General features: G+C 35.0%; 1 protein-coding gene across 1 annotated transcript in view; it reads left to right on the top strand.

The window, feature by feature from the left end:
- Nucleotides 1-709: 709 nt before the first annotated feature.
- LOC149084341 (uncharacterized) overlaps nt 710-27379 on the top strand; it is a 35104-nt gene continuing 8434 nt past the window's right edge. Inside the window, exons 1-2 of the mRNA XM_089234714.1 lie at nt 710-990; nt 18976-19043. Of these exons, the coding sequence (XP_089090840.1) occupies nt 18992-19043 (52 nt within the window). The 5' untranslated portion in view covers nt 710-990; nt 18976-18991. The remainder of the gene's footprint in view (nt 991-18975; nt 19044-27379) is intronic.

Genomic DNA, 27379 nt, shown 5'->3' with positions numbered 1-27379 from the left:
TCCCGGAACACACCTTGGATTAATTTCATCAACAAGAATTATTTTATCTCGTAAAGATCACGAAGCGGAATAAAATGACGGTAACGGATGGAATCCGGCAAATTTATTATTGTTGACGACCAACATGAGACAAAGCATTACTCCACCCATGTGCTTAGAAACTGAATAAACCTGAATCCTGGCAGAGATATATTTTTTTTCATATTTTGCCCAGTCTACACACGCACATTATTTGATTTTTATTACTGCTGGCAGACGGATTCAAATTTTATTACAATTTCTTTTCCTTTCCTTCATATTTAGATTGGAATACAGGTTACGAGCATGAAATAGTTGTTTCAACTTTATATATGCATTTCTCTTTCTCTCTCTATCTCACACATATTCAACATTTGCGAGGAATAAATTCACACAGTCGTGAATTCGAAATCGAGGGCTAGTTTTCACCCTACAAGGTCATTCATTTCGTGCAAAAAAAAAAAAGTGGCATTTTTCTTTCCTTTGCCGACGATGGCAGAATTGAGCGACGAAGCAAGACCTCAAAAATAAATAAATAAAATAGCATTCATTGGTAAACTTCCTGTGAATGGCTACCGTTAAGAGAAAAAATAAATAAATAAGAAAAGAGAAAAACTAGCTAACCCAGTTCTGAAGAAGCCGAGCCTTATTTGCCGGGACTTTTCTGTAGTCTTTTTACCTCAGGTAAACCAGTCGGAATATAGGTCCGAACCTCTGAAGTTGGGCACCAACCACTCTCCTCTTCGTCGATTCGATTTCGTTTCAGTGGCGTCCACAACAGACACGGAGAGATTTTTTTTTCTCTCCCCCTTTTTACTTCGGAATTTTTTTTTTTCTTGAACACGGATCTCATTGTGTGATTGACCCATAGACAGCCATTATCAAGCTTCAGTATCATCGTCACCACATCGTGAGAATATTTGATGACGTTATAATTGGATAAAAATCTTTCTAACCTTTTTTCCTGACCAGGTAAGACATTGTCCCATATTTTCTCGTGGTGTCGTACTGACTGACGATTGTTCTTCAAAATCATTGTTTCTCTAATGTGGCAATTCATAATAATTATAACTTAGTGCACTCATAATAATGATTTTTACATGAAATTTGCTAACAGTAATTTTTTTATTACCCATTGTTATAATATATTTTGAAAAAAAAAATGTTTTTGAAGTTTCTAAAGTAAAATTCGTGATGCAAATGCATCGAAATTTCAACATTTAATTCAATGGGTCTTAACCCTCTATGGTTCACCCCCTAAAACGTATTGAATTTTTTTCTCACGAAAATGGATGCAAATTATAGTGCTGTTAACATAATCTTAATTGAAGCAATGCATCAACATAGTAATTTAATTAATTAGAGTGAGTTTTTTAATTAGCTAAAATGGTTAATTGAGGGCAAAATTTACAGTTTGCCTTAATTTTAATGTTATCTATAAACAGATAAAATCTTGCTTGGCAAAGTTGAATAATTTTTACCTTGAATTTTATTTCCAACCCCTCAATTTGGAGCACCGTTATACACCTCTGAACACGTAAAAATGACACTGATAAGATTATCTAGAAATCAACTCTTTCTTGTTAAAAAAGTATTGTACTTATATATCCGTACTTCGTACTGAATCCACACTAAACGATGTACTTCCTAAAACGTGAAGAAAATTGAGAAAAGAAATTGGTGTAATGGGTTTTTGATGATGTATTTGCCATGTGTATTCAGATATACCTGGGACTATAGAAAGTTGAATAGTTTTTGATGTTTTTCAGCTGGAATTAAATTTTATTAATTATTTTGATTTCTTTAATTATTTTAATTCCCTTAATCTCAATATTCAGGCCCAAGTTCAAATTCTAGCTGGACGTGAATCGATATATTTTTCAAGCTGTCTGGAATCGGTCTAAAGTGTAGGATAAAAGGATAAATATTTTAATTTTATAATACCATTCATTGACGAAAAATATGTTTAGGAGCTGGTAGAGAAATACTTTCAAATAAAAACTCATCCTTTTGGGCTGAAATTATGCTAAACACCTTTACTTCCACATTAACCTTTTATCCGCAGAAATATCAAAAATAAAATAAGAAGAAAAAATATAAATAAATGAAATAAAATTAACATAACGTATATGATAATAGATAGTTATTACGTTAATTATTTGGTATAGTTCAATTTGGTTTTAATTAAAGTAAAAAAAAAAGCGTAGTTATGCTCTTCACAAAAAGGTTTGGATAATAAAAAGCCTGTTGAAACGAAATAAAGAAAATGTTCTTCAAACAATTAGTCTACAACAAATTATCTAACTTAGCACTTTGAAGTACCGTCGGTAGATGAAGGATTAAAGAAAAGAAATTAATATTTTTTCTTTTCCAAAAAAATTTAATCGGGTATTTTATCAGATTTGGATAAATTTATTTTTAGATTTTGTTGTATTTAATAACATGGATGGCATGTGTGTAAACTGAATACACACACACAAGAAAAAGGGTCACCTGATGCACAATTTCAAAGCAAAAAAATATAACTAAAGTCTTGGGGAGAAAGAGGGGGAGGTTCAGAAATGAAGACTTCATATCCGAAGCCATAAATGTTGATATGGTACACTGCGTTTCAACTTGATTTTCATTTATGGATGTACATTACGCCTGCAAGTTCGCTTATCCTATGTATGCATTACTGGACTGGAAAGGATCCTAGCTCTCAATTCACCAGTTTTTTTCCCCCATGTTTTTTTTTAAATTCTGAAAAAAAAATGCCTTTCTTAATCATACAGAAGTTCAAATTATTTTTTGTTATATAATGCTTTATGCATAAAATATTTTCGTTCATAACAATTCACAACTGAACCCACTTTTTTCAATGAAAAATTACACTGGGTGGCCGCTTTATCGTGACCATCTGACAGTTTTAAACAAATGAGTTATAACGTCTCGCTGTTCCGGAGTTTCAGGCAAGAAAACTCAATATTTTTAAACTCACACTTTCTAGTGCAGATTCGGTCTCAAATGTTTTTTGTTCTTTTTTTGGGAACAACCCTTGAATCATATACACTGCTTGTAACTTTCATAATATATTTTACTTGCTTTGTGCAATACTTGTAAGAATTGTTTTTGAAATAGCACAGAGAAATTAATTTTAACTAATAAATTTAATAAAATAAATTAAAATAATTGAAATAAGTGTGATAAATTTTAATAAATATATATAAATAATATATACAAATATAAGGCTACAACAGGCAAAATGCCCAACGAGATGGCTGAAAAAAAAAATGTCCAAGTTCACGAAGATATAAATTTTCGAAAAAAATCCAATTTTTATGCCATGTTTTTTGCTTATAACATGCAGATCTTTCAACCACTTTTTACAAAACTTACAGAAAATATGACACTATACATGAGACCCACTGTAAAGGAATTTAAAATATACAAAATTAAGTATTCGGATGGGTCACAAGCATTTCAAGTAAATTATTTTTAATTATGCATTTACAGGAAATACCAATTTTATTTTTTTCGTAATTTGGTTGCTAGATTTCCGTAGTGTAACTTATATAAAAATTTCAATTGAATGATGTGTAAATTCAGAAAGATATCGACGATACAGTGAGCTGTGATTTAAGTTACTTGCTGAAAGTAGCTGGATAATAAGGGATTATCCGCAAATCGATCTTCCGAGCATTTTCTGTGTCATTTGATTATTTCCTTCAGTTTTTTAAATTTTATTTTGACATCATACACGTGTGTTGTGCTCAAGCATTTCTCTTATATAGACTCATTACTCATCAGACACGCGTCTTCACTCATTCGCATAATGCTGCGGGCTTATTCTCGACATAATCAATCGAGATAGATTTAATTTGCTGTATCAGCATCGAAACATTTTCCATTGGGATGGGGGAATTTTTTGAATAAATTATTTTACAAAATCGGGGTCATTAGATGAGTTTTGCTAAAAAAAAGATACAGTTTCAGAAAAAAGAATAACCAGTAATTTTTTAAAGCTGTCTTTAGCTGTAATAGTGAGCTATATCGTATTATATAATACGGATGATTTGATTGATATTTACGATGTCTTAGGTAACACGCGATAGAAAGCGGGGAAAGGAGAAAAAAACACGAACGAATTAGTTCATTATTGCAATGCTCGTGCTATTACGCAATACGTGACTCGAAGAAATAGTGACCTTTGACGGTCCCAATAAGCAATCCAAGCGTTACGAAGAACCGATATAAGTATATTGGTTAAGGTCGGATAGTTACGACGGCGAAGTATGTATTTGCTGTAACGTAATGTCAATTTTTTCCGTTTGCAAATGAGTTGCGATAACGCACAGTACTTTTAATATATTCCGATATCGTTATCCGGTGGAATTCGCATCCTCTTTGCTTTTTGCCGTTTAGTTCTACTCTCATACAAATTCTTTTGTTTCTTTAATATACAAAAATGCAGTCGAACTTGGTTAATGTGAATCTCAAAGGGGCAGCAAAAAAGTCCGAATTACCCAAAATTCGAGTTATGCTATTCATCAATATGGGATGACTACACTTTCATAAATAAAATCAAAAACTCTTAATAATTATGAAAAATATATTGCATGATCTCACTTACTAAGCCAGTTTCCTTGTATTTATATAAAACGTATACGCGCGATCACGAAAATTATTTCATTCATAAATTTGTAATTTTCTTTTGAATGCGTTGCACAAAATCTTCCAGTTGAGTTAGAGAATTAAAAAGACGCAATTTTCGAGCTTTTAACAGCCTTATTTTTTTTAACATGTCTGCAAGTTTTGGAATAAGAAACTGTTGCTTTCTTAGATTAGTTTTCGACCTTATCGAGAGAAAATTCAGTGCCTTTATTTTAGACTTTCTCTCATCAGTAAGTTAACCACAATTTTTTTTAGAGTTGAAAAAGAAGAGGGACTTCGATTGGACTGTGGTGAAAAAAATTGACGTTCCAAAATAAACAAATAATAATGCTAGAGAGAAATGAATCTTCAACACGTTTTACCAGAAAAATCAATAGGATTTCAGCACTTCAGCTGTTCAAAATTCCGTCTGAGGAGAAATTTACCACAGACACACTCAGGTGTACTTCCTGAGTATCAACATTTGCACTCGCAATTGGCAGGTGCTAATGAAACCATCCATTAATTCGGTAAAACACCAGTTGCACCGGAAGACAAAAGCTAGTGTGTGAAACTGGTAACAAAATCATTGCTTCTTAGAACCAAAACAAAAAAAGTTCAGATTTTTTGTATTGAAAATTTTTTAATATGTAAATGTAGGCTGTGCATGTTATATTCAGGAAAAGATCGGTAAAAAAATTACGGAGTAAAGAAAAGGGGCTGACTAAAAGCTAGCTAGAAATTCTGAGAAAAGAGACATTTTGCAAATGTTGTATTTGAACCAAACTTCGAATTATCCAAGGCGTTGGACAAAAAATCATTAGATGAAACATCACAACGACACAGAAAGACAAAAAGAAAACTACAAAACAAACACTATTTGACCCAAAGGGATATAATCCTTCCATAGGTCATAAACAGTGATTCAAATGGGACAATTTTCTTGGCAACCTTGAAAGCTTACAGAAGCAATAATATTCAATAATACACAATAAAGAATGTACTCAATATCCAAATAAACTTTTTTTTGAAGACTACTACTTAAATGTTTAAATGTTACCTCTCTCTCTCAAACTGCAACACTATAAGTAATGAATAGGGACATTATAATGAATACGAAACTCAAGGGGAATTCCAAATATTAGAATTATCCAAAAATTCGAATTAACCAAGTTCGAATTACCAAGTTCATCTGCATAAGAATTTACGATTAAAAAAATTCCCTTTTAGATTTTTCAAATACAAAACATTTCTAGTGATCTATCACAAAAATATGATCCATGTTTGACTTCTATTTTAAAACAATCTACTATTATGAGTATTTTTTTTCGAATCAGTATGTAAAACAGTCAGAGCTCTATTATTGAGTATCGGATAAGAGCATTGACCTGTTAAGTGGATAATTGTTTGTAGACCCATTGGGATAACAATGTAAAACTATAAGTGGATGAAACCTCTTAACTGAATGCCTATTGCTTATTTTCATTCCAAATTTTTCGGACGTAATGTAAATAATATTTTCTAAGGGGGACAATGAATTTTTGTACTAATTTTCTTATACGAAACGTGTGCAAAATCTATTTGTAGCAGAAATTTACATCTGAAAAACTATATAGTATTTCGCATAACTTTGCAATAAGGCATGGTCCGTGAGTGGAAGGGTTTGTGCCCTTGTTCGAAGAGTGTTTGAGAGAATCACCAATAGTTTAATATTTTTACTGATGTTAATTATACCTACGAATAATTGATCAACTGCCTGTATTAGAAAATATATTGGACAGAATGATATGATGCTCCATAATAATAATAATGCTGCAATATTTAGAATGCCTGATCACAAGCTCGCACTCCACTTTCCTTGAATTTACAATAGGTTTTCAAATAACATTTTTGCAATAAAGTTTTTAAACCAATTGGATAAGGGAGTCGCAGGTGGCAAAAGTCTGAGAACCACTGCTGTAAAGTATTCTGTAAGACGGTGATTCTCAAAACTTTTGTCTCTCGCGGCTACCTTAGTCAACAGGTACCCGTGACTACCTAGAATAGTCTTACAAAAAAATCACTTCAAAGTCCAAACAAACACACATCAATATCACCAGCTTACTGCTACGCCCCGACAAAGGTTGACGAGCACACTTTGAGAACCATTGCTGTAAGGTATTCTAACTTGTTCTAGTTTAATCACGAGTATGACCTCAGAAAAAGTTTTTAATGAAGAAAGAGCATTTACCGACCCCTCTCCTCTATTGAAATGTTACCTTCACATTTTCACTTCAAGGTCCTTATAAAAGCATATAAATATTAAGAGAATAAATTATTAGTTAAATGGAGCATACAAATTGTAAAAACTATATTTTCGCAGTATCCGACTTTATCATAAATTAATTAGTGATTGCAACTGAAACGTCCTCGGTTAAGACACACAACCGCTAATTTAGAGATAAAAATAACGACTGATCATCGTCTCGTGAATAGCCATGTTGTGTAGAATCGAAGAGTATATACGTATAAGCACCGCGAATAACAAATGCACCGCTATCAACAATGCTTATTTTCTTTGTAAAACTTATTACAAGGCTACTGATGAGCATTTTCATGGTAAAATTCACGGCCAAATTTTAGCAACACAATTTTCTTTTAAACAACAAAAATGTCTTCTTTGATGCTGAATATCTTCAATAACTATATCGCAAGGTCACGAATGCAATGTATACATCTGTGTTAGAATGATTCATGGCCCCTGAGAGAGTAAGCGTAGAGGTCTCTATCTTGTATTTGGGTTTTTATTTCAGTTAATAAGTATTATTAACAGAATTGTTTATTCCTGGCCCAATTATCAGACCTCATCACATTGTCCTAATTATTAGGAGTGCATTTCGAAGGGCCCAAGGTTACGCGCAGAAAAGGCTAAGCATTTCATGAATATTGCAAACGGCAGCGTGGAGTGAGTGCCTGAGAATGGTTTGCCGGACGTCTTCATGAAAGTGTTTTTAAAAATCCATTTTTAGATTTTTAGTGAAGGTTAAATGTTTTGTTTTGGCTTAGGCCAGCGTTTCCCAAACTATGAACCGCGACGATGTCATAGGTGATCCGCAGGCAGACTTGATAAAATTATTCACCCATTGTAATTGATATTAGTAATATCCATATGGATTCTAATAAAATTATCGTACTTGGTTCCCCTTACATCATCGAGGAGAATGCGGGAAATCGCAATCCTAAAAATACGGAATATCACTAAATTTTGCCAAAAATTGCAATTTATCGGTTTAAATTCAATTGCTGCTAAAATTGCTGAAGGGTGTGGAAATGAGTATATTTTTGTGCTGAAGGGTGTGGATGTATTTATAATTTTTACCATAATTATCATAATATAATTTATATTATGAAAACGCTGTATGTGTTTTCACGACTTTGGTAAATACTACAAATTCCAGTAAGTATCGCTGAAAAACCAGACAAATGTATAAAAAAACAACGAAAATTACAGGAATGTCCCGTAATACGGGGCATCAGTGGTCCGTCAAATTGTTTCAGGCATTTTACTGGTCCTTGTTTTCAGAAAGGTTGAGAAACACTGACATAGGCTTTTTCACTGCCGGCATCGAAACAAGACCAACCGGACTGTTTGGAAGCGGTCGTCTATTCATTTATAACGTTCCACCCTTAGCTGTAGTGGGCATCTTCGGGGGTGTAATCTCACCAAACAGCGCGACGAGTTATTGTTTTAAAGTTAAATGTTTTCTCTTCGTTCTTATCTTTAAGTAAAAAATTATTATTTGTACATCAATCACACTAATAGGTTGCAATGTTGGAGAAGTGCTCGTGTATGGCTGCTATGGAAAATGCCTATAAAGGCATAAATGTTCACGCAGGTCCAACATACAGTATTAAGCGTATGCTTAACGCTAAAAACGAAGAAATATCGCGTTCGTTGGAAAACCTTTCTTTCTATATTATTAAATATCGTTATTAATGTTAGGTAAAGCTAGAAAAGAAACAAAAAATGACACCGACAAGGAATCAACTCTTTGTAGATTAAAAAGCATTGTACTTGAATAGCCGTATTTCGTGCTGAAACGACACTAAATGATGCACTTTCTAAAATACCAAGAACATGGTCAACTCAAAACAAATTGGTATGCTGGGTTTTTTTTTCGACCATGTATTTGCCATGTATGTACAACTATATACCATAGGAAGTAAATGTGGACTATCCGGTTTCCCTTGCACTTAGAGCATTAAAAAAGATTGTGAAGTTATAATGATACTGTATTTTTTCCCGACTAAAGTTTGAAAGCAGTTTTTGGTCAAGTCGGGATCTGTTTACTACGCATTCGGGAAAAGTTGATCAAAGCTTGTAAATTTGTATTGAAACACAGATATATGGAAAGACAGAAAATCAATTTGATTTATACCCCATAAATTATATGTTATATGTTTTTATAGTTTCATTGATTTAATAAATTTTTTAATTTTTTAGATGAGTATCATTCTTTTCTTTTGTTGTTTTTTGCTGGTCTTGAAACTTCTATTTGGTACTAACGACAGTAAGTGTTGGTGTGCTAATCGATTCAACGTACTTAGTTGGTTTTTTTTTAATTTTTTTTATTGAGGAGGGTTAAAATCAGAGTGGTATAAGTTGATTAACCCTCATTTTGAGAAAAAGAAGGTTTTACTAGAATTTCCATAGAAGAATTCATAGAGTCCCATGTTAAAAATTTTGTGATTTCACAATCTGGTGATGGATTATTGAAGCTGAGACTTGGTTCATTTTTCCTTTTAATAGTTCAGCGCTTCTAGAATGCATTTCTGGACTTTAGTCAAATGTGGCATACATCACTCTGACTTTAAGTCCCTCGTATATAAAATATAAATTGGCTAAAGTAATTGAATTCAATGGACTGTACTTACTTTATTTATGATCTTACTCACTTATTCACAAAAATTAGTGGCTATATTAATAAAAAAAATTTAAGGCATCATTGTACTTTGCCACTCTTAAAAAACGTGTACTCTTTGTAAAACAAAACACTTTACGACGTCTTCAAACTCAATGAAATAGGAACAACTCTGCTTGTATGACCTTCACAAAAGTGGAGATGACGGAGCTTCGGTCCGGGCCCGAGACGAGTCGTTTTTCACGAGACGAATCTGGCCTGTGGGAGTGCCAAAAATCCTAGCCTAAGAGCCCTGCTGGCTTGATTTTCCACCATAGTCACTTTTTTTTCGGGTGGGGGAGGGGTTGCATTAACAAATTCGTTAAAGCCTCTGAATATCATACTGAAATACATAATTAGTTCTCATCACTTGAGTTCCACCATCTTAAAAATTCAAATTTTTATGGTCTAATCGGTGAAAGCATGTCTTTTATGTAACTAACTAGCTAAAAATTAGATGCAGTTATAAGTATTCATTATGCTTATTTGAACAGCTGTAGCCACTTTCAGTAAAATTCTGAAAACTGTTATAATCTGTATAAAAACTATTGTCCTTGAGCTCATTAAGAGGCAACCACCGTTATGTTTTACCATAAACACAACGGTTAGAACGTAAAAAAAATTACAATCGGAATTTCCTTGAAGTCAAAGAAAAAGAAAATCGCTGACAGTCTTTGATAGATGGTTTTCATTCGGAGTGTCACGGTACCTTAACTTAAAAGAAAAGATACAGACACAATGTGAGATTATAATCTAGTGATATCTAACAAAAACACATCGATAAAGAACATTTCTTTTTTCCCTTGAAAATCGATTTCAGATTGAATGAATATACATGATTGATTTGAAACGTGAATCACATAGTCGACTGGATGGAATCAGGAAGAACCCGCCTGGTAAGAAGAATCTAAGGCCATCGTATTCGAGTGGAATATATGTAATTAAGTAGGAAATAAATTATAAGTAGTATTCTGCCTGGAACAAGAGACAGACAGTGAAGACGAACAAACGTGAATGTGGTACTACCAAAACGTCTACCCGTTGACCCACTTATAAGAAAGTATAGCTACGAGTCTTGGTAGAAGACGACCGATTGTTCTTTATTCTTAAGAACTTGTTGGAAGATTATAGAAAGAATAAAAAAACATGCAAATAAATAAATAAATGACTGCGGATTTTGTCAAACCTGTTGTTACTGTCTTAACTGGTTTGTTAATGTAATGGAAACCATTAAAGGAAAAACAGAAACAAAAAAAAAACAGAACATTGAATTGTGAATGCATCCCTGGTTATTTTTTCAAGATGAGTTTCCGCCAAGATGCAGTTATATCAAGTGAACCAAAAACCAAGGAAATATTGTAAAACGAAAATGGTGGTTAACCAGTTCATATGAAACTGGTTTTGATTCGAAATATTAAAAAAAAAATTATTTATAAAAAAATCATAAGAAAATTTCTATCTGTGAGCTTCCGTGTGCAGATTATTTTTTGTGCATCGGTTGGTTTATGTATTGCAGTGTGTCATAAAAGCTACAATGTTCGTGGGTATCAAAAAGGATTAATTTTTATAATCTTGACTGTATAACTTTATAGCTCCTTGTAGCTCCCTGTTCTCGATGACATGATGGTGGATGACGATTGGACTGCATGATGATCCAATGGTTGTTTTTAGTTTAATTTTTCTTAAGTAAAAAAAAAAATGATTATAGAAAGTGAGAGAATTTATAACAACAGTGGGTCTTCAGAATAATAGTTAAATTATCCAATTTCTCAGAGAAACTATTATTCAACACTAGCAAAAAAAAAAAATTCCCGCGCTGCCCGAGTTTTTTCCATGTACTGGAAGTGTGAGAGCAGTGAAAACCCACTATGACGGGATAAACACGTATGAAATGCATTGTTTCGTGGAACCACGATAATTTAAGTAATCACTCCAAAAGTTATTGTTTAGTCCCAGGAACCATTGTTACGCGACAGTTTTTTTGCCCATTTCGATCTCTGAAGAAGTTTTAATATGGCCTATCGTTCAAGTCGAGTCCTGTTCGATAAGTGCGTGGTAGTAAGATGCTCGTTTATCCCGTTGCTGTCACGATCCTGGGTTCGAATCCGAGGGAGGATATAGTTAAAATATTTTCCCTAATGAACTTGAGGCGACCACCAATAGATAACGCCTTAATTTCCATCTCATTAATGGTAGTAAATTGCATTGTAGCGATATGGCCAGGTTTGGTGTAGCATAGTGGAGGTTGAGGCGAATGGAGACTCATGAGAATGGTGTAGACGGGCTCGCCACTGTAACAAAAAATAGACTACACTTACAATTCTTGTTGCCGATTGATGCGGTTTTTCTCTTTGCGGTGGAACGTCGGATAATACGGAATGTCGGATAAACGAGACTTCTGTATATACAAAATTTGTCAGAGATCATTCTACAATTGTATATGAAAAAAAAAACATACTCACAGAAAATTAATTTTATTTTCACAGATTTTATATTATATCTTAATTAATTAGAGAGAGAATGAATTCACAAACAATGGTAGTTGATTGATTGTAACAGTTCCTTGTACTATATAAGATGGTATATTGCAAGGGCAATATTTGATGGAAAGAGTAACGAAAATTTTTGACCAACGATTAACGGTAACTTAGTTGAGGTGATTTAAGATCTTGCGCTTGATTATCTCGTCTGATAAATCAAATTTTAAAACAATAACCAAATGCTTTCATTTGTTTAGTAGAATTTTTTTTAATATGGTGATTGTTTTCATATCGGGATAATTTTGTTTTGCTCATTTAATTTTCAAAACATATTGTATCCAAAAAATCGTACTTCATATGTTTTAATACAAAAATTTTAAATTTTATGATTATTTAATCCTCTGAATTCTGGATTAACTTTTAATGATATTTCCAGTTAGTTTTTGATGTCACTAGATGGCTTTCGGTATAAAACAATCATATAGAAAACTGTGAAAGATAATGTTATACTGTATTATGATAAGAAACTCTATGTAATAATAACATAAAACTTTTAAAAAGCTTTGAATTTTTTTTAAATTTTAATAATTGCAAAAATTATAATAATCAAGGTGATAGGAGGGAAAATATTAAATGTAATGATTTGATAAATAGTTATTATAATTGTAATAATAAAAAATAGTATAATTATACCTGAAATTTTCAATTTTTTAAACAAATATTTTTGAGAGGGAGAGTACTTTTCTTTTTTTCTTTTTGAAAGAGCCAAAAATTGTTAGTTTCTGTTTTCACCTGAGAGTCTCTTTCACGAAATGGCTCCCGCCAGTTGCGCTTCGGAAAACAAAATTCATCACATAGAAAGCGCTTATATATATATATATATATATATATATATACACACACACACACACACACACACTCTTTTGCAAAAAAAAAAAATGAAGCACCATGAAGAAAGTGACTGTTTTTATTTAAATTAAATATGTGTAAAGCTCATACACAGATAATGAAATGATTAAAAATTCAAAGCCGTAAGACCGATCAATGACTAGCAATTACACATTGAATGTTTAAATTGGTGACCCCCTCCCCCATCACGGTGGCGATGCATGCTCGTATACGTCGATATTCCTAATGTCATCTCTCGATACATTCTACTAGGAATTCATCAACTGTTGCTCCATACCTGTGACATTTTGGGGTGCCCGAATCTGGCGGCCTACCATGCCCCATACATGTTCGATTGGCGAAAGGTCCGGTGAACTTGCTGGCCAAGGAAGAGTATCAGCAGCACGGGGGCAGTCCAGAGATATGCCAGCCGTATGGGGTCTAGCATTATCTTGTTGGAAAATATCCCCAGGATGATGTGCCGTGAAGGATTACGCAATAGGTCGCAAAATGTCATCAACATATTGTTGAGGCCGTTTGTAGTTGTATGCATTATGACTACAGGCGACCTGCTGCCATAAGAGATAGCACCCCACCAGGGGTAATGGCTGTATGCCTATGTAGAACAAAGGCTGATTGGGACCGCTGGTCCCGGCCCCTCCATAGCGGGTCCGATGGTCATTTGCCCCAAGACTGAAGCGGGATTCATCTCTGAACACTATGTGATGCCAGTCTGCTGGCAGCCATGATGATCGGCAACGACACAATTCTAGGCGACTCAGCCAAGCGCAGTGAGATGGTGGAAGGTGCCACGGTATGAGGCTAACTACCACAAGAGGCTACTACTACTACTACTTAACTGAACATGTACTTCGTACACATTCCTCTACGGAATTTCTAACGAGTCGGCACATGCCGGAATGTGTGTTCTGAGTGTATGCTTGACCCTAAAGTATTTATTTTGTCGAGTTGTGCTTGTTTCGTGTTCATGCTGCCACCTGGCTTCCATTTTGTGAAGTAAAGATGGAAATGCTTGAATTTTCATGTTTTGTCAGTATCGTGTTATAGGCCTGCCTGCTCTCTGTGAAGAGACTTTTTCAAATGGGAGGCCGGCTCACATTCGTGCCTCAAAGCTGGAAAACTGCAGAAAACCAACTTTAGCCAGCCACCACTATGCCGTAAGAGGCTATAGCACATTGGATAGCGGACAATGATGTCGTTGGAGAAGTTCGGACCAGTCGCGCAATCATCCGATCTTGCCTCTCATTCGTGCAACTTGGCCTTCCAGAGACTTCATTGGGCTGATGAGTTCCTTGCAGCCAGTAACTTTGCACAGCCATGTCCATACAGTGCAGGTAGCGGCCTATTGCTCGATATGACCAGCCAGCTTCACGCATCCCGACTATGTGACCACGTTCGAAGTCGTACACTTGGCTATAAGGTCTTCAACAACGTTTTAACGGCATTACTGGTTCTATCTCCAGGGAGCTGCAATGCGGACAACGAGGAAAGATAAACCGCGTACGATTGGGACGTCTTATACAGTGCTAGTTTCGCAGTAGAAACTCGCGCTATGACCGAAGTTAACATTCATTGGCCTTGAAAATTTAATCATTTACATACTTGGTATAAAGAAATTTGCGTGCAGAATTTCGAGATGATCGGATTATTATTTAGAAATGCTTCGTGTGTTTTTTTTTGCAAAAGCGTGAACAATATTCAAGTTATATGAGGTTTAAAATGAAGTGGTACTTCCTCAACGTATCGTAATATTGCAACTCATTTGCCTAATCTTTTTAAAGTATTCGTTCAATGCAATATTTTTCTATGAAATAGCCTACATATCTAACAGATTAAAAACCGCACATACATTATTGATTTCGAACTGGTTTCAATATCTCGTTTATCCGGGTTTTTTCTAAACTGACTGATCTTCGGTTTCAATTAAGCCGGATAAGTGTTTTTTAACGTAATTGAATTCATTATACAGTCGAACTTCGGATAACGAACGATTTGGTTAACGAGCAAAAATTTTGACCAAATTTTACTCGGTTAACGAGCTATGATTGTAATTATGAGCAAAAATTTCGCACTTTGTTCATTTAGTTTCACTTTATCACAACTGAGCCGATGGTTTTCCTCTTTCGTCCGCACACGTACTGTAGACTTGTGGGTAATATACAAATTGCCCAACGAAGTGGTTGAATTATTTTCCCTTTCCGTCACAAATTTCCGATCGGCAATTACCAATATACAATTTCCAACATGACAAAACTTAAAACCAAAGAACTATTTCAGCGATTCTTCAAGATAACGGAGGGAACAAACCTTACCCTCTAACCTTAATATTTTGCAAAAATCTTTCAACACCATGCACTGAATCAAGATCATCAATATAGCCTGAGATGGAGTCACCAAAGGAACCCTTAATTCCGTTTGGAGAAAATTGTGGGCTGATTGCATTATTGAACGTTATTTTGAGGGGGTTTAGCTCATGAACATTAAAGTGTTTGTAGAAAAGAACCCTCGAAGTGCAAGCAACGAATTTGCCCAATAACAATGCAATTTCTCATTTCCGCGAATTCCTCAAAAGGAGTCAAAAGCAAACGTCATTCTATTGGTTCCTTTCCGAATTCGTACAAAAAGAAAAAGATTGGTAAGCCAGGGAACTCACACTAAGAAATCACAATTAGTCCTAAAAAATAGTCCTCCTCTCTCTGGTCGTTGCAAAATCATTGTATTGTATGTTTACTTGCGGTGTATAACATTATTAAATAAATTATTATTGTATTGTATTATTGATGAAGCGCTTTTTTTAGTCATTTTTATGTGAATGAATAATTGTGGAACGAATTATCCGAGTTACATTATTTCGCATGGGAAAGTTTGATTCGTTATACGAGCGATTCGTATAACGAGCACGTTCACGGAACGAATTAAGCTCGTTAACCGAAGTTCCACTGTACTACCCATCCCAATTTTCAAAGTGACTAACACAACATTCAGGTATAACATTTTCATACTTAAAAAACATTTAGCAGAAAATTATCGAGTCTAAATTTCGGTTGAAATATCTAAAAATACATAAACGAAAAAATGTCTCTTCTTATAATTTATCTGGTCTATAAGCTGCATTTTCGCAGTGTTAAACGACAAGAATTTTAACATTCCATTTTTGCGCAATAACGGATGATATATTTACTACGAAAAATAAACAATGTAAAAAACATTTTTCAAACCACTATGACATACGAAAAAAGAACAAACAAATATAGAAGAAAAAAGAAACCCCGCAACTGTTTTGCGAAAAAAAAGAGGTCATCAGAAAGTTGTTTATGCGTTTCTGACCCGAGTTTTGTGGCACAAGGAAAAGAAAAGAATTCATCTTTTCTTCGAGACCCATTTTATTTCATTTTTTAAAAATATATAAAAAATGAAGAAAAAAAATTAATCACTGGAGCATAAAGAAAATTCTTGAAATTTTTTGCATTTTCATTTCTACAATGGAAACGGCTGTTAACACACGTTAACTGTTTATTTATTTATTGTCTTTTTGTTTTTCAAGATGTTTTGTCAGACAGTTTATTTATTTATTTTTTTTTTTTGGCATTTTCGAGCTTTGATGAAGTTTTAAATTAGCTTACCATTTTAGGTTAACTATCATTCTAGCCTATCATTTATGGTGCTGCTTGGTACCCTATTTCCATGCGTATAGTCCGCGGATTATACGTTAAAATTGAAAAAAAATCTGAATTTCTTGGTGCCGATTATAAGCAGCTTCTTTTTTTTTCCGAGAGTTTGGTATAGACATAAATGTTCTAAAGAAAGTTTTTTGATTCAGAGATTTATGGATATGAGTAGAAAAAAAATATTTTTTCTACAGGGTGTCCCATTAATTCGTAAATAGTTTGCAAATTGAAGGATTTGATATATTTTAATGCGGTTTGCGAAAAAGTTATTTTCACGCAGGGAGGGGGGGGGGATTTTTTTTTTGTTTGGTATAGAAAAAAAATTCAGTCAAAATTTTTGTCGACAGATGTCTTTTTTTAATGGAGTAGACTTTTTTTCAGATTTTCAGCAGGTGCAAACTAAGGGGTATAGGTGAAAGTGTTCCATTGAGAAATCAATCTGACGAAACATCTGAGCTTGTTAATGCTGAAATAAGGGGCTTTTAGGAAAGCGAGATATCTCGTCAAAGCTCAATGATGCGGGGGGGGGATGGATTCTTGAAAGTTTAATTATTCTACAAAAAAATTACTAAATTATATTTCCAGGATATCTCATGATCGCTTTCTTGCTCTAAATGGACGTCATTGTGTGTTGTGCTGCTCACGTAAATCATAAAATAATAAAGATTCGATATTTCTCTAACCTGAGAATACTTTTAGGAAGCACGTTTCAGTTTCCCAACAAGAAATCCTCGAATTTGATCGTGTATAGACATTGAAATTTATGATGCAAGCCTGAGTTAGAATCGTATCTTTACGTGGAAGTGTTTGGATAGCGGTTCTTTCTAGTGTCTAGTTAATATATAGTCGCTGTGCGGTCGTATGATCATCGTGCTGGATTGTCATCGTGAGGATCCAGGTTCGAGCCCCGTTGGCACACAGTGGTGACCCGGTGAAGTTGGATTTTTGTGGTTTTTCCAACTTCGAGGTGTGAATGCGAGCTGGTCTTCCATTTAAAAAAGTCTCTCCGCAGAGAGTAGGTAGACCATCAACAGGATACTGGCATAGCATGAAAAATTCAAGCATCTACCATCTTTACTTCAAAATATGGAAGCCAGGTGGCAGCACCAGCAAGAAAAATAGAAGGAAAAAAACACAATTCTTACAACATAAATATGTTAAAACCATGTACACGACATGCACCGATTCCGCAGAGGAATGTGTATATGTGCGTGGACAGTTAAGTAGTATTACTAGTAATTTCTCCGAATCAAGCTTTTGGGAATTTTTTTTCTTGGTAGATATTGGCTTTAATCTTCATTGAAATTCGATTATTAAATAATTAATGCGAATATTTTCTGCCGAAACCCGCATAAAAAACGAGCCTCGAAATACAACTTTTACTTCTTTTCTATACGGATTCGAACATCCCTTGAAATTACAGTCTTTCAAGGTGTCATTCCCCCTCTAGGACATTTTTATATGCTGCTGTTTGTGAAACGTATTCATGTGGCTGAAACGTTATTAAGCGAGTTTCATTGAGCTTGAAAAAGAAAAGGGAAATCGCTTTGATTTGCGTTCAAGGCGTGCCTTTCTTATAACTAGATGTGAATAGAATATTTTTTCAGCATACACGAGACGTACACAGGTACGCCCTATGAAAGCCCTAACCTCTCCCAGCTTTACATCATACGGACTACGCCCTGCAAAATTGTCTACTCAAACAACAACTTTTTCTTCCCCCTTTAGTGACGTCTTGCTATAATTCCTCGTAATCAAAGTTATGAAGTTTTTTTTTGTTTTTTTTTTCGGAGAAAACAGCAATGGCCTCGATGCAGGGCTCTAAGGCCTGTCTTTAGGCATGACCTCCTCGCAGATACGGATTTCTTTCCTTTTTTTTTTTTTGGAAGAAAGCTCATTAATGGGGTGGATGAGAAGAACACATACTTTTAAAATGAATTATTATTCCACATATGCAGAAACGAGAGTAAAAGCCGCACAACCAGTTTCTTTTTTATTATTGTGATTAATTTTGTATAACAGGATATGATTCTTCGCCTTGATTTTGATACAAGAAGGATATTGAAAAATGTCCTCTAATGCAATATCTACGTCAATCAATAGCGTGTATTGTGTATCTTTTAGGAATTATACAAAACGTATGTATATATATATGAGGGTTTTAATTAGTTTTAATTAACTTATTGAGGGGAATATGACGTATATTAGAATTCTTATCAAGGCTAGCGAAAAGAGAAATTGAATTTCATGTAAATTTTGTTTCCTCATGAGTATCATTTTGGCATTTTTTTCTTTGATTAATATGATAGCTTTTTTTTCCTTTCACAGGTTAAAAACTGGCAGGATGAACATCTGTCATATCTTTGCCTTTGTCATACTTTTATCTATATTCACAGGTAACACAAATCGACAGACTTTTTTTTAATGTACAATATTTTGTTTCTATGTATTATACTGCATATTTGTGAGATGTGAGCATTTTGAAGCAAATTTTTGGTGTTTTCAGCACAATAATTCACAAGTGTATCAAAGTGTGGGTTTTGAGAGTTGCACTAGAGTTGATTTCAGTAGCAAGGCACAGTATTTGATTGAATAGATATTTCATATGTCATCATTATTCCCCAATAATATGCAACGTGATATCCTGAACATGCAATGGGCAACGTGCTCGATTGAACATACAATGGGCAACGTGCTCGATTTAACATACAATGGGCAACGTGCTCGATTGAACATGCGTAATTAATCATCGAATTTTATGACAATGCTCAATAAATCTTCTAACAATGTAACGTTCAAAGTAACGATAAATCTTCTAACAATGTAACGTTCAAAGTAACGATAAATCTTCTAACAATGCTCAAAGTAACAATGAACCTTCCAACAATGCTCAAAGTAACGATGAACCTTCCAACAATGCTCAAAGTAACAATGAACCTTCCAATAATGCTCAAAGTAACAATGAACCTTCCAACAATGCTCGAATTAACAATAAATCTTCTGACAATGCTCATATGACAATACTGAAAGTAACGATGAATCTCAAGACAATGCTTGAAATAACGATGAATTTTCCAACAATGAATCTTCTAAAAATTCTTAAAGTAACGATGAATTTTCCAATAATAAATTGTCTGAAAATGCTTAATATAATGAGGAATTTTCCAACAATGAATCTTCTAACAATGCTTTATTTAGTGATTAATTTTCCAATAATAAACCTTCTAAAAATGTATAAATTAACGATGGATTTTCAACAATGATCAAAATAACGATAAATCAATGAACAACAATCAATCAACAACAAATCAATCATCAAAAAAAAGACAATGACCAAATTAACGGTGAATCGTCTAGAAATCCTTACATTCTCAATCTTCCAACAGTGTTCAAACTGCCACCGAATGTTCCAAGAATATCAACAGTACAAATAAATCTTCACTCACGCATAAGCATCTTTTCAATGTTGAGAGTAGTATTGTTCAATGTAGGCCAATTTTTACCATCTGACGACGTGTGCAAAACAAAAACAATTCTAATCAAAATTTGATACGATAAACGAAGACGTATTGAAGACTAATTATGAATTGGAATCTTATGAAGTAAAATATCATTGCCAAAGTCGTTTCTCATTCTCCTTGCAATCACGTGGATATGCATTTTTCTATTTCTCTTTCATTCTGCGAATAAAACTTCGTTAATTTTGATGAATCGAGATCTAATGAAAAACTTATAATACATTCATGTAACATCAAGCGAACCTGTAATCAAAAGTTAATCTAAATAATAAATCATTCTATGCTTTGCGAATATTGCGCAGACGCAGCATGAGCACATGTTTAAATTTCACTACGCATCAGCGTCGTAAAAAAAAAGACCTTGACACTATTACTACATGAATTATTATCATTTTCTTAGTTTTTCGTCTACGGCTTTTTTTTCCTTTTTCCGTAAATACCTTTAGTGATTCCAGTCCAGAAATATCTGAAATAGACGAAAAACACACAGCTAATATTTTCATTAAAATCGTAAAAAAATTCATCGCTTTGTTAAACAGGCGCGTTCTAATTACACGTGATCGCAATCCTTAGACGCTTGTTTTGCTTTTTTTTATTTAAGGAATTGAAGATCGATCGGTTCAACAGCGAATCATGCTTGTGCGTGTGAAGCATGCGTACGCACGAGTTGATGATATATTTATGTATAAGATACGTACTATGATAAAGGGCCGGTACCATCACGCTCTCATTGGTAGCGTTCCTCATGAGCGATTCTGGTTTCGGAGACTGAAGAACGGAAAAATCTCTGTTGTTTGAAAAAGCGTAGTTTAAAGTAATGACAAGAAAATGATAAGAGAAGCAATAATTGTAACTGATCCATCCGCTACTGGTTCCGGGATCTTTTCCTTTCAGATTCAGGCACAACAAAAGAAGAATCCGATACTTTTAAGACTATTTTCCCTGAAGCCGTTTTGATGAGTATTCATGGCATTCAGCTTCATTCAGAACAACGTACCTAGAACCAACCAAAGTCCATAAGAAGACATACAACAACCATTATTCCATGCGTAAAAATATAATATACATGGACTTTTCTCTATACTTTTATTCATTATTATCCGTCGTATAATGCATCTTTTAGAGCAGTGTTTTTCAACCGCTGGTAAGCGGACCGGTGCCTGTCCACAAAAAATGTTGCTTAATCTATGTAGCCGTTACATACTGTATAATAATTTCAGATTTTAAAAATAAAAATGTCTTTACATTTCCTTTTATTTCTGTTTTTGCCGTCAGCCGGACCGCAAATTATTTCTTCTATTTATTTATTTTCCGCAGTCCGCAAATTATTTCTCAGCGTCTCTTGACGCTCCGTATTTTCCCATAATTTCGTCTTTCCCGACCTTTTTTGTAAAAAAGTCTCGATTTTTGAATGAAGCTTACTTTGATTCATAATCTTTACAAGAATCAGGGATGAAGATAATTTGTGAACTAAACTATAATAACTAAGACTATAAATATAAATATCCATCTCACATATATTGAAATGCCCCTAATTTTTTTTCTCGTGAAATACATTATAAATCACAAAAGTGTCAATATCCTGTATGTATGATTCCAGTATTTTTCCAAATATGGTCACTCTAATACGAAATAATTAGAAATAAACAACCTCTTCACTGTTTCAGCTTCTCTATCCTCGAGTAGTCGGAGTGTTTTGGAGTTGTTGTTGGGTTTCTGACTGAAAATACAAATACAACGCCACAACAGGCAAATTGTCCAACGAGGTGGCTGACTTAAGAATATCATGGATCCCCGAGCCATTTTTTGGAGGCCCTACCTACTACTGCTACACCACACATGCACCCCGCCCACACAACCCGATCTCTAATCCTTTAACCTGCGATTGTAGTTTAAACTGTGTCGGTGAATACGGCCGTTAACCATACATGCTACTCGTAAACATATCTCTGGGGAATTTCGAACTAATTACATGCGGGAACGTGCTTACGCATGTTTCGGGTTCTACTGGTGCCATTTGAAGTCTGCATGACATAACAAAAAATCTATTGATTGGCCGTTGGAAGTTGCTGTCTGTTAACCTGATAGTTCCCCCCACGTTTTAGGGAAAAAATATTCTTAGGAAAAGGCTTCCAATAATGAATATTGGATACAAAGAGGATGTAGGTGTTGTTGTGGCTTCAGATGGCCAAAATATTTATATGTTGGGAGTCTTCATTCGTTGCATTGGATGTCACATATACAGCAAATTCGTTTGAATATAGCGAAATACTGCGCCCTTCTTCAATTCGCCAATCTCATTTGCCAAAATTTTTGTCTTTTTCCGAAACGCCCTTGATTTCTGCGCTTATTAACTTACTCCTCAAAATTTGTGCAATTGGATAGTTTGATCGTTCCAAACTGTCGATTAATTCCGTTATTTTTTCACTGAACTCAGAAGCGAAAGTCAACTGAACTCGTATTTTATGAGCTAGAATTTCTTTAAAAACTGAAGGAAGGTTTACCTGAACCAGAGACATATTTTGCAAAACAATCGTATGCAACAAGGTGATCCAGTTTATGCAAGAGAATATCGACTTTTAACCCCTGAATGTCGAGTGATAAACTCTGTACGACGGGCCCAGACTTCACATGCCGTCGAGCGGAGCGGACAACTGCATATCTTATAATTTTTTAATCCATTATATTATTTCACGATCTCTGCATGTTTGGTATCATTCGAAAGAGGAACAGTTCTGGCTTTGTACAATCATAATTATAATACTGGCCGCTGTGGTGGTCGAGTGGTAATAGTGCCGGACTCGTGATGCGAGGATCCGGGTTCGAACCCCACAGTGGTGGTCGGCTGAATTTGGTTTTCTGTGGTTCCCAACTTCAAGGCGCAAATGCGAGCCGATCTCCCCGTTAAAAAGTCTCGCCACAGAGAGCAACAGTCCTACAACGGTAAATCATTCAACCATAACACTTCACTCATAGTTAGTAAAACTGGGGGCAGATGACAGCAGTACACATAACAAGCATTACACAGAAACAAACTTTACGTCAGGTTGCACTACACGTACACGCACATTCCCGCATGTACCGATTCGTTGGGGGGTTCCGCGGGGGGGTGCATGTGTGGTGTAGCAGTAGTAGGTTGGGGCTCGGGGATCCATGATGTTCTTAAGTCAGCCACCTCGTTGGGCAATTTGCCTATTGTGGCGTTGTATTTGTATTTGTACTATTTTCCTTTATCATATTTTATTGTGAGCGATGAACGTTTGCTGCTTAACACGTGGGGATCCAATATATTATTGTAACGCAGCACGTTTTAACCAGTTGAGCTAAAACACCCTGCATAATTATTATTGTAAAGAGCGTGTTTAAATCCCTTTAAGCTAAAATTCCTTGTATAATTGAGTTCGCAGTTTGTTACAGCAAGGAGGCTGAGTTATAAATCCGGTTTTTGGTCGTGATAGAAGAGATAAAAAAAATTTAACCAAAAAGAAAATGTAAAAATAAAATTCAGGTAACATGCAGGTGATACTATATAGCATCGTAGACAAGACATTATATTATAAACATAAAAAATTTCAAATTAATTCAATGATTAGTTTAAAAGTTATAATTTTTTCACTAAATATCTGCAAAAACCGACGATTCCATTTTAATCTCCTCCGACCTACGAGATGGGGTTCATTTCAATCTCCTCCGATATTGAGAGGTTATACATATAATAGGGCACAAGGCACCAGTGCTGAGCAAAATTATGGCAAATTTTCCGCTTTTAAAACTAAAAATTATCGAGATTTCACGGAAAAGCAGTGAAAAAAATCAAATTTTCGCGTTTGTTCGCCGAAATTCCCAATTTTTGCATTTGCCCCACCTATTTATTTCGTAAATAAGAAATTTATATATTTGTAATTATGTGCCAGCAACGTTTCCATAAAATAAACCCCTTTTCTCCCCCCCCCCCCCTTCACAGTGAAAGCATTTTGATCTTCGATACTGATCAAGAAAAGTAGCTTCGTACCGGGAGGAATTTTTGCCTAAGTAGAATTCCTCGTTTGACGAGATTTTTCATTTTCATTTTTTTTTCTCCCTCTTTCATTTTGTCTGCTATTTTGTTTTGTCGACGAAAGTTGGCATGTTGCTCTTTACGGCAACATGTTAATATGTTGACCACGTATTTAACCAATAGAACCATTTTCGTCTAATACTAGTTTCTCCAACCCCCAGAAGCCTATATTACAGGCTTTTTATGATTATTTTAATATTACTATGCATTCTATAGAAACGCCTTTAAAAATTTAAGAGAAAATATTTATTTTCCTAGTTTTTCTTCCAAATCTGGGCATCGATTTCTTCAGTGGATCTAAATTTAACGAATCTCATTACATTGAGTAAGAGAGTTGTACGGAAAGCAATTAATTGCGTCTAGCAGTTCTGTGCTCTTACAGGCATCGTGATGGCTGAGAGCTGCAGACCCTCAACATGAAAAAATACATGCGTGAAAAAAATTAACACGTGCTATTGCTGAGTCTAATTTGTAATTTGAAAGATAGATAACAGCAGGCAGACCCTCAACATGATACTTAAATACCATAAAAAATCCCGATCTTCCCTCTTTTACTTCAAAATATCGAAGACAGATGGCACCAGTAGAAAACGAAACACGCATGACTCTGGCAGCATAAATATTTCAGGGCTACATATAGACTCACAACACACATGCCGATATAGGAAGGGTTGAGAATCAAAGTGGTCTAAGTCAGTTCAGTGAAACTTTTCCTATATAACAAAGCTTCCTTTCCTGAAAGCTTCAAAAAAAAAAACAGTTTTCATTAAAATGATTTTTTGCTTATAAAATACTTCAGAGTCTAAAACGTCTTATAAGCAAAAAATCATTTCAAGGAAAACTAATTTTTTGGGAGCTTTCAGGAAAGAAAGTTTTGTTATATGAAAAGCTTCACTCAACTGACTCAGGCCACTTCCATATTCTCAGCCCTCCATATACTAATTCATTCGAAATTCCGCAGAGGAATATGTACTAGTAGCATGTTCGTTTAACCGTTTCCGGCACGCTACCATTTAAAGTTTGAATTTCACAAAGAAAATTTATAGGCAGTCTATTCAGGCCTAGAGGAGTACGCAGGTATAATTTTGTAAAGATTGTACTTACCGTTTTAATTTTGTGTGTGAGCAGATGGCCCATCCTTTATTTTGTTACTCGAGTTTAGACAAACTTACAATGCAAAAAGTTAAAACTTATACAGAATAAAGAGGTTAGTGTAACAGTCAACAAAATAACATAGAAATTTTTTTCCCAGAAATCCTTTTCATATCTAAAAACAAAAAAATCTGAAATTTGAAAAAAATTCAATACATTTCTTTGAAAAATAAGGGTTTTTTTTTTTAAGAAATGAACACAAGACAAAAGTCTTCTATTTAGAATTTCTTCACGGAGAGTATTCGGTCCAGTAACACGATATCTACGAAAGACAAAAATTCGAGCAAATGCCATTCTCACTTTCAATTTGACAGATAGATGGTAGCATATCTTGAACACGATGCACGCACACCTCAGTTGTCATATAGGCCTATACGTGCTATAGGGACACACACACATATATATAGAAGCACTTCTCAGCATGCACCAATTAGAATTTTCTCAGAGACATGTTTGCGAACTACACTACTTGACAAATGCTAAGAAACGGTGTTATTTTTCGTTATACCTTACGATAGACATCCTTCAAAGAAATGAAACTTGGCACATGTTTAATAGACATCCTGAAGTATCTTTATAATGCAAAATGGAATAAATATTACCTCATGGCTAAAAAATGTAAGCAAAATAAAAAAAAGATGTTCCTTAAAGCAATTGTAAATAGTTACGAAAAGTGCTCGTTCTGCTGGAAATAAGGGCAGATATAAGTACTTCAGTATAGAGCATGTACTGGTGCACATCTGCCATTGGTTGTGCATACTGTCCGCCAAATTATTTAGGACAGCTTGAGGGATTTCACCCCATTCGTCCTTGGAGGCGATTTTGGGTTCCTGTATGGTTCGAGGAGGGTTATGTTTTTGAGCAATACGTCTGCCGGGTGCTGGAAGCCATGGGTGCATCACCACACCCCCAGAGGATAAATATGTCAGCCTAGTGAAAAAAAAACCAGGAATTCTACTCCTACCCAGATAGCCGCAGACCGTGATAACGGAACTCACAAATTTGCGAGAAACTACACTGCAACGGCGATTAAATAATGTTGGCTTATATGCAAGGAAGTCTGTAAAACGCATTCCTCTACAAGCACATCATTGTCGAAAAAGATTACATAGGTGTAATGAGCATATTCGTTGGGAACAGCAGCAGTGCTCTAGAGTCATGGTCTCAGACGAATCACACTCCCGTATCTACGTGTTTCTCGACACCGGCTACTGTGGAAAGAGCAGGGAACTCATTATCATCAGTGGAATGTCAAAAAACAGATCACTATTGCAAAGAGTAATGATATGTTCTGGTATCATGCCCAATGGCAGAACTCCGTCTCATATCTGTGATTGAGGTATCGTAAAATCACAGCCGTATTACACCGACATTCACTTGGGTCATGTCCGTATTTTCCGAGCTGCAGTTGGTCCAGATTTTCAGTTCATAGATGATAATGCCCGGCGCATAGGACAAATTAAGTGTCCGGCACAATAACAAGTGAAGATATCGAGCCCATGCCATGACCGGCAAATTCACTCGACTTAAATTCCATTGAGCATGCTTGGGATGCACTTGGCAGACGTATTGCTCAAAGCCACAAAACTCCTTGAACCATACAGGAACTCAAAACCACCTTGAAGGACTAGCAGGGAAAAAATCTCAAGCTCTCCTCAACAATTTGGTGGACAGCATACACAGCGGATGCCAAATGGACATCAGTACCCTAGGAGGTCACACTTCATACTGACGAACTCATATCCGTCGTTATCTCCGGCAGAACAAACACTTTTCATAACCGCCTACAATTGCTGTAAGGAGCATCTTCTTTTCTTTTGCTTATCTTTTTTTTTGCCATGTAACGATATCTGTTTCATTTTGCAATATACAGATACTTACTTCAGGATATCTATTAAAATGTGCCAAGTTTCATTTCGTTGAAGGATGTCTATCGCTAGGTATGATGGGAAAACAACACAGTGTTCCTTATCATTTCTCAAGCAGTATACATACGGGTATGAGG

Source organism: Pholcus phalangioides, unplaced genomic scaffold (genome assembly GCF_987345545.1).
Source record: "Pholcus phalangioides strain wild (caught in Gottingen) unplaced genomic scaffold, Ppha-v1.0 ptg000008l_1, whole genome shotgun sequence".
Lineage (NCBI taxonomy): Eukaryota > Metazoa > Arthropoda > Arachnida > Araneae > Pholcidae > Pholcus > Pholcus phalangioides.
Note: the sequence above shows the minus strand (reverse complement) of the source record. Positions and strands in the feature narration are given on the sequence as shown.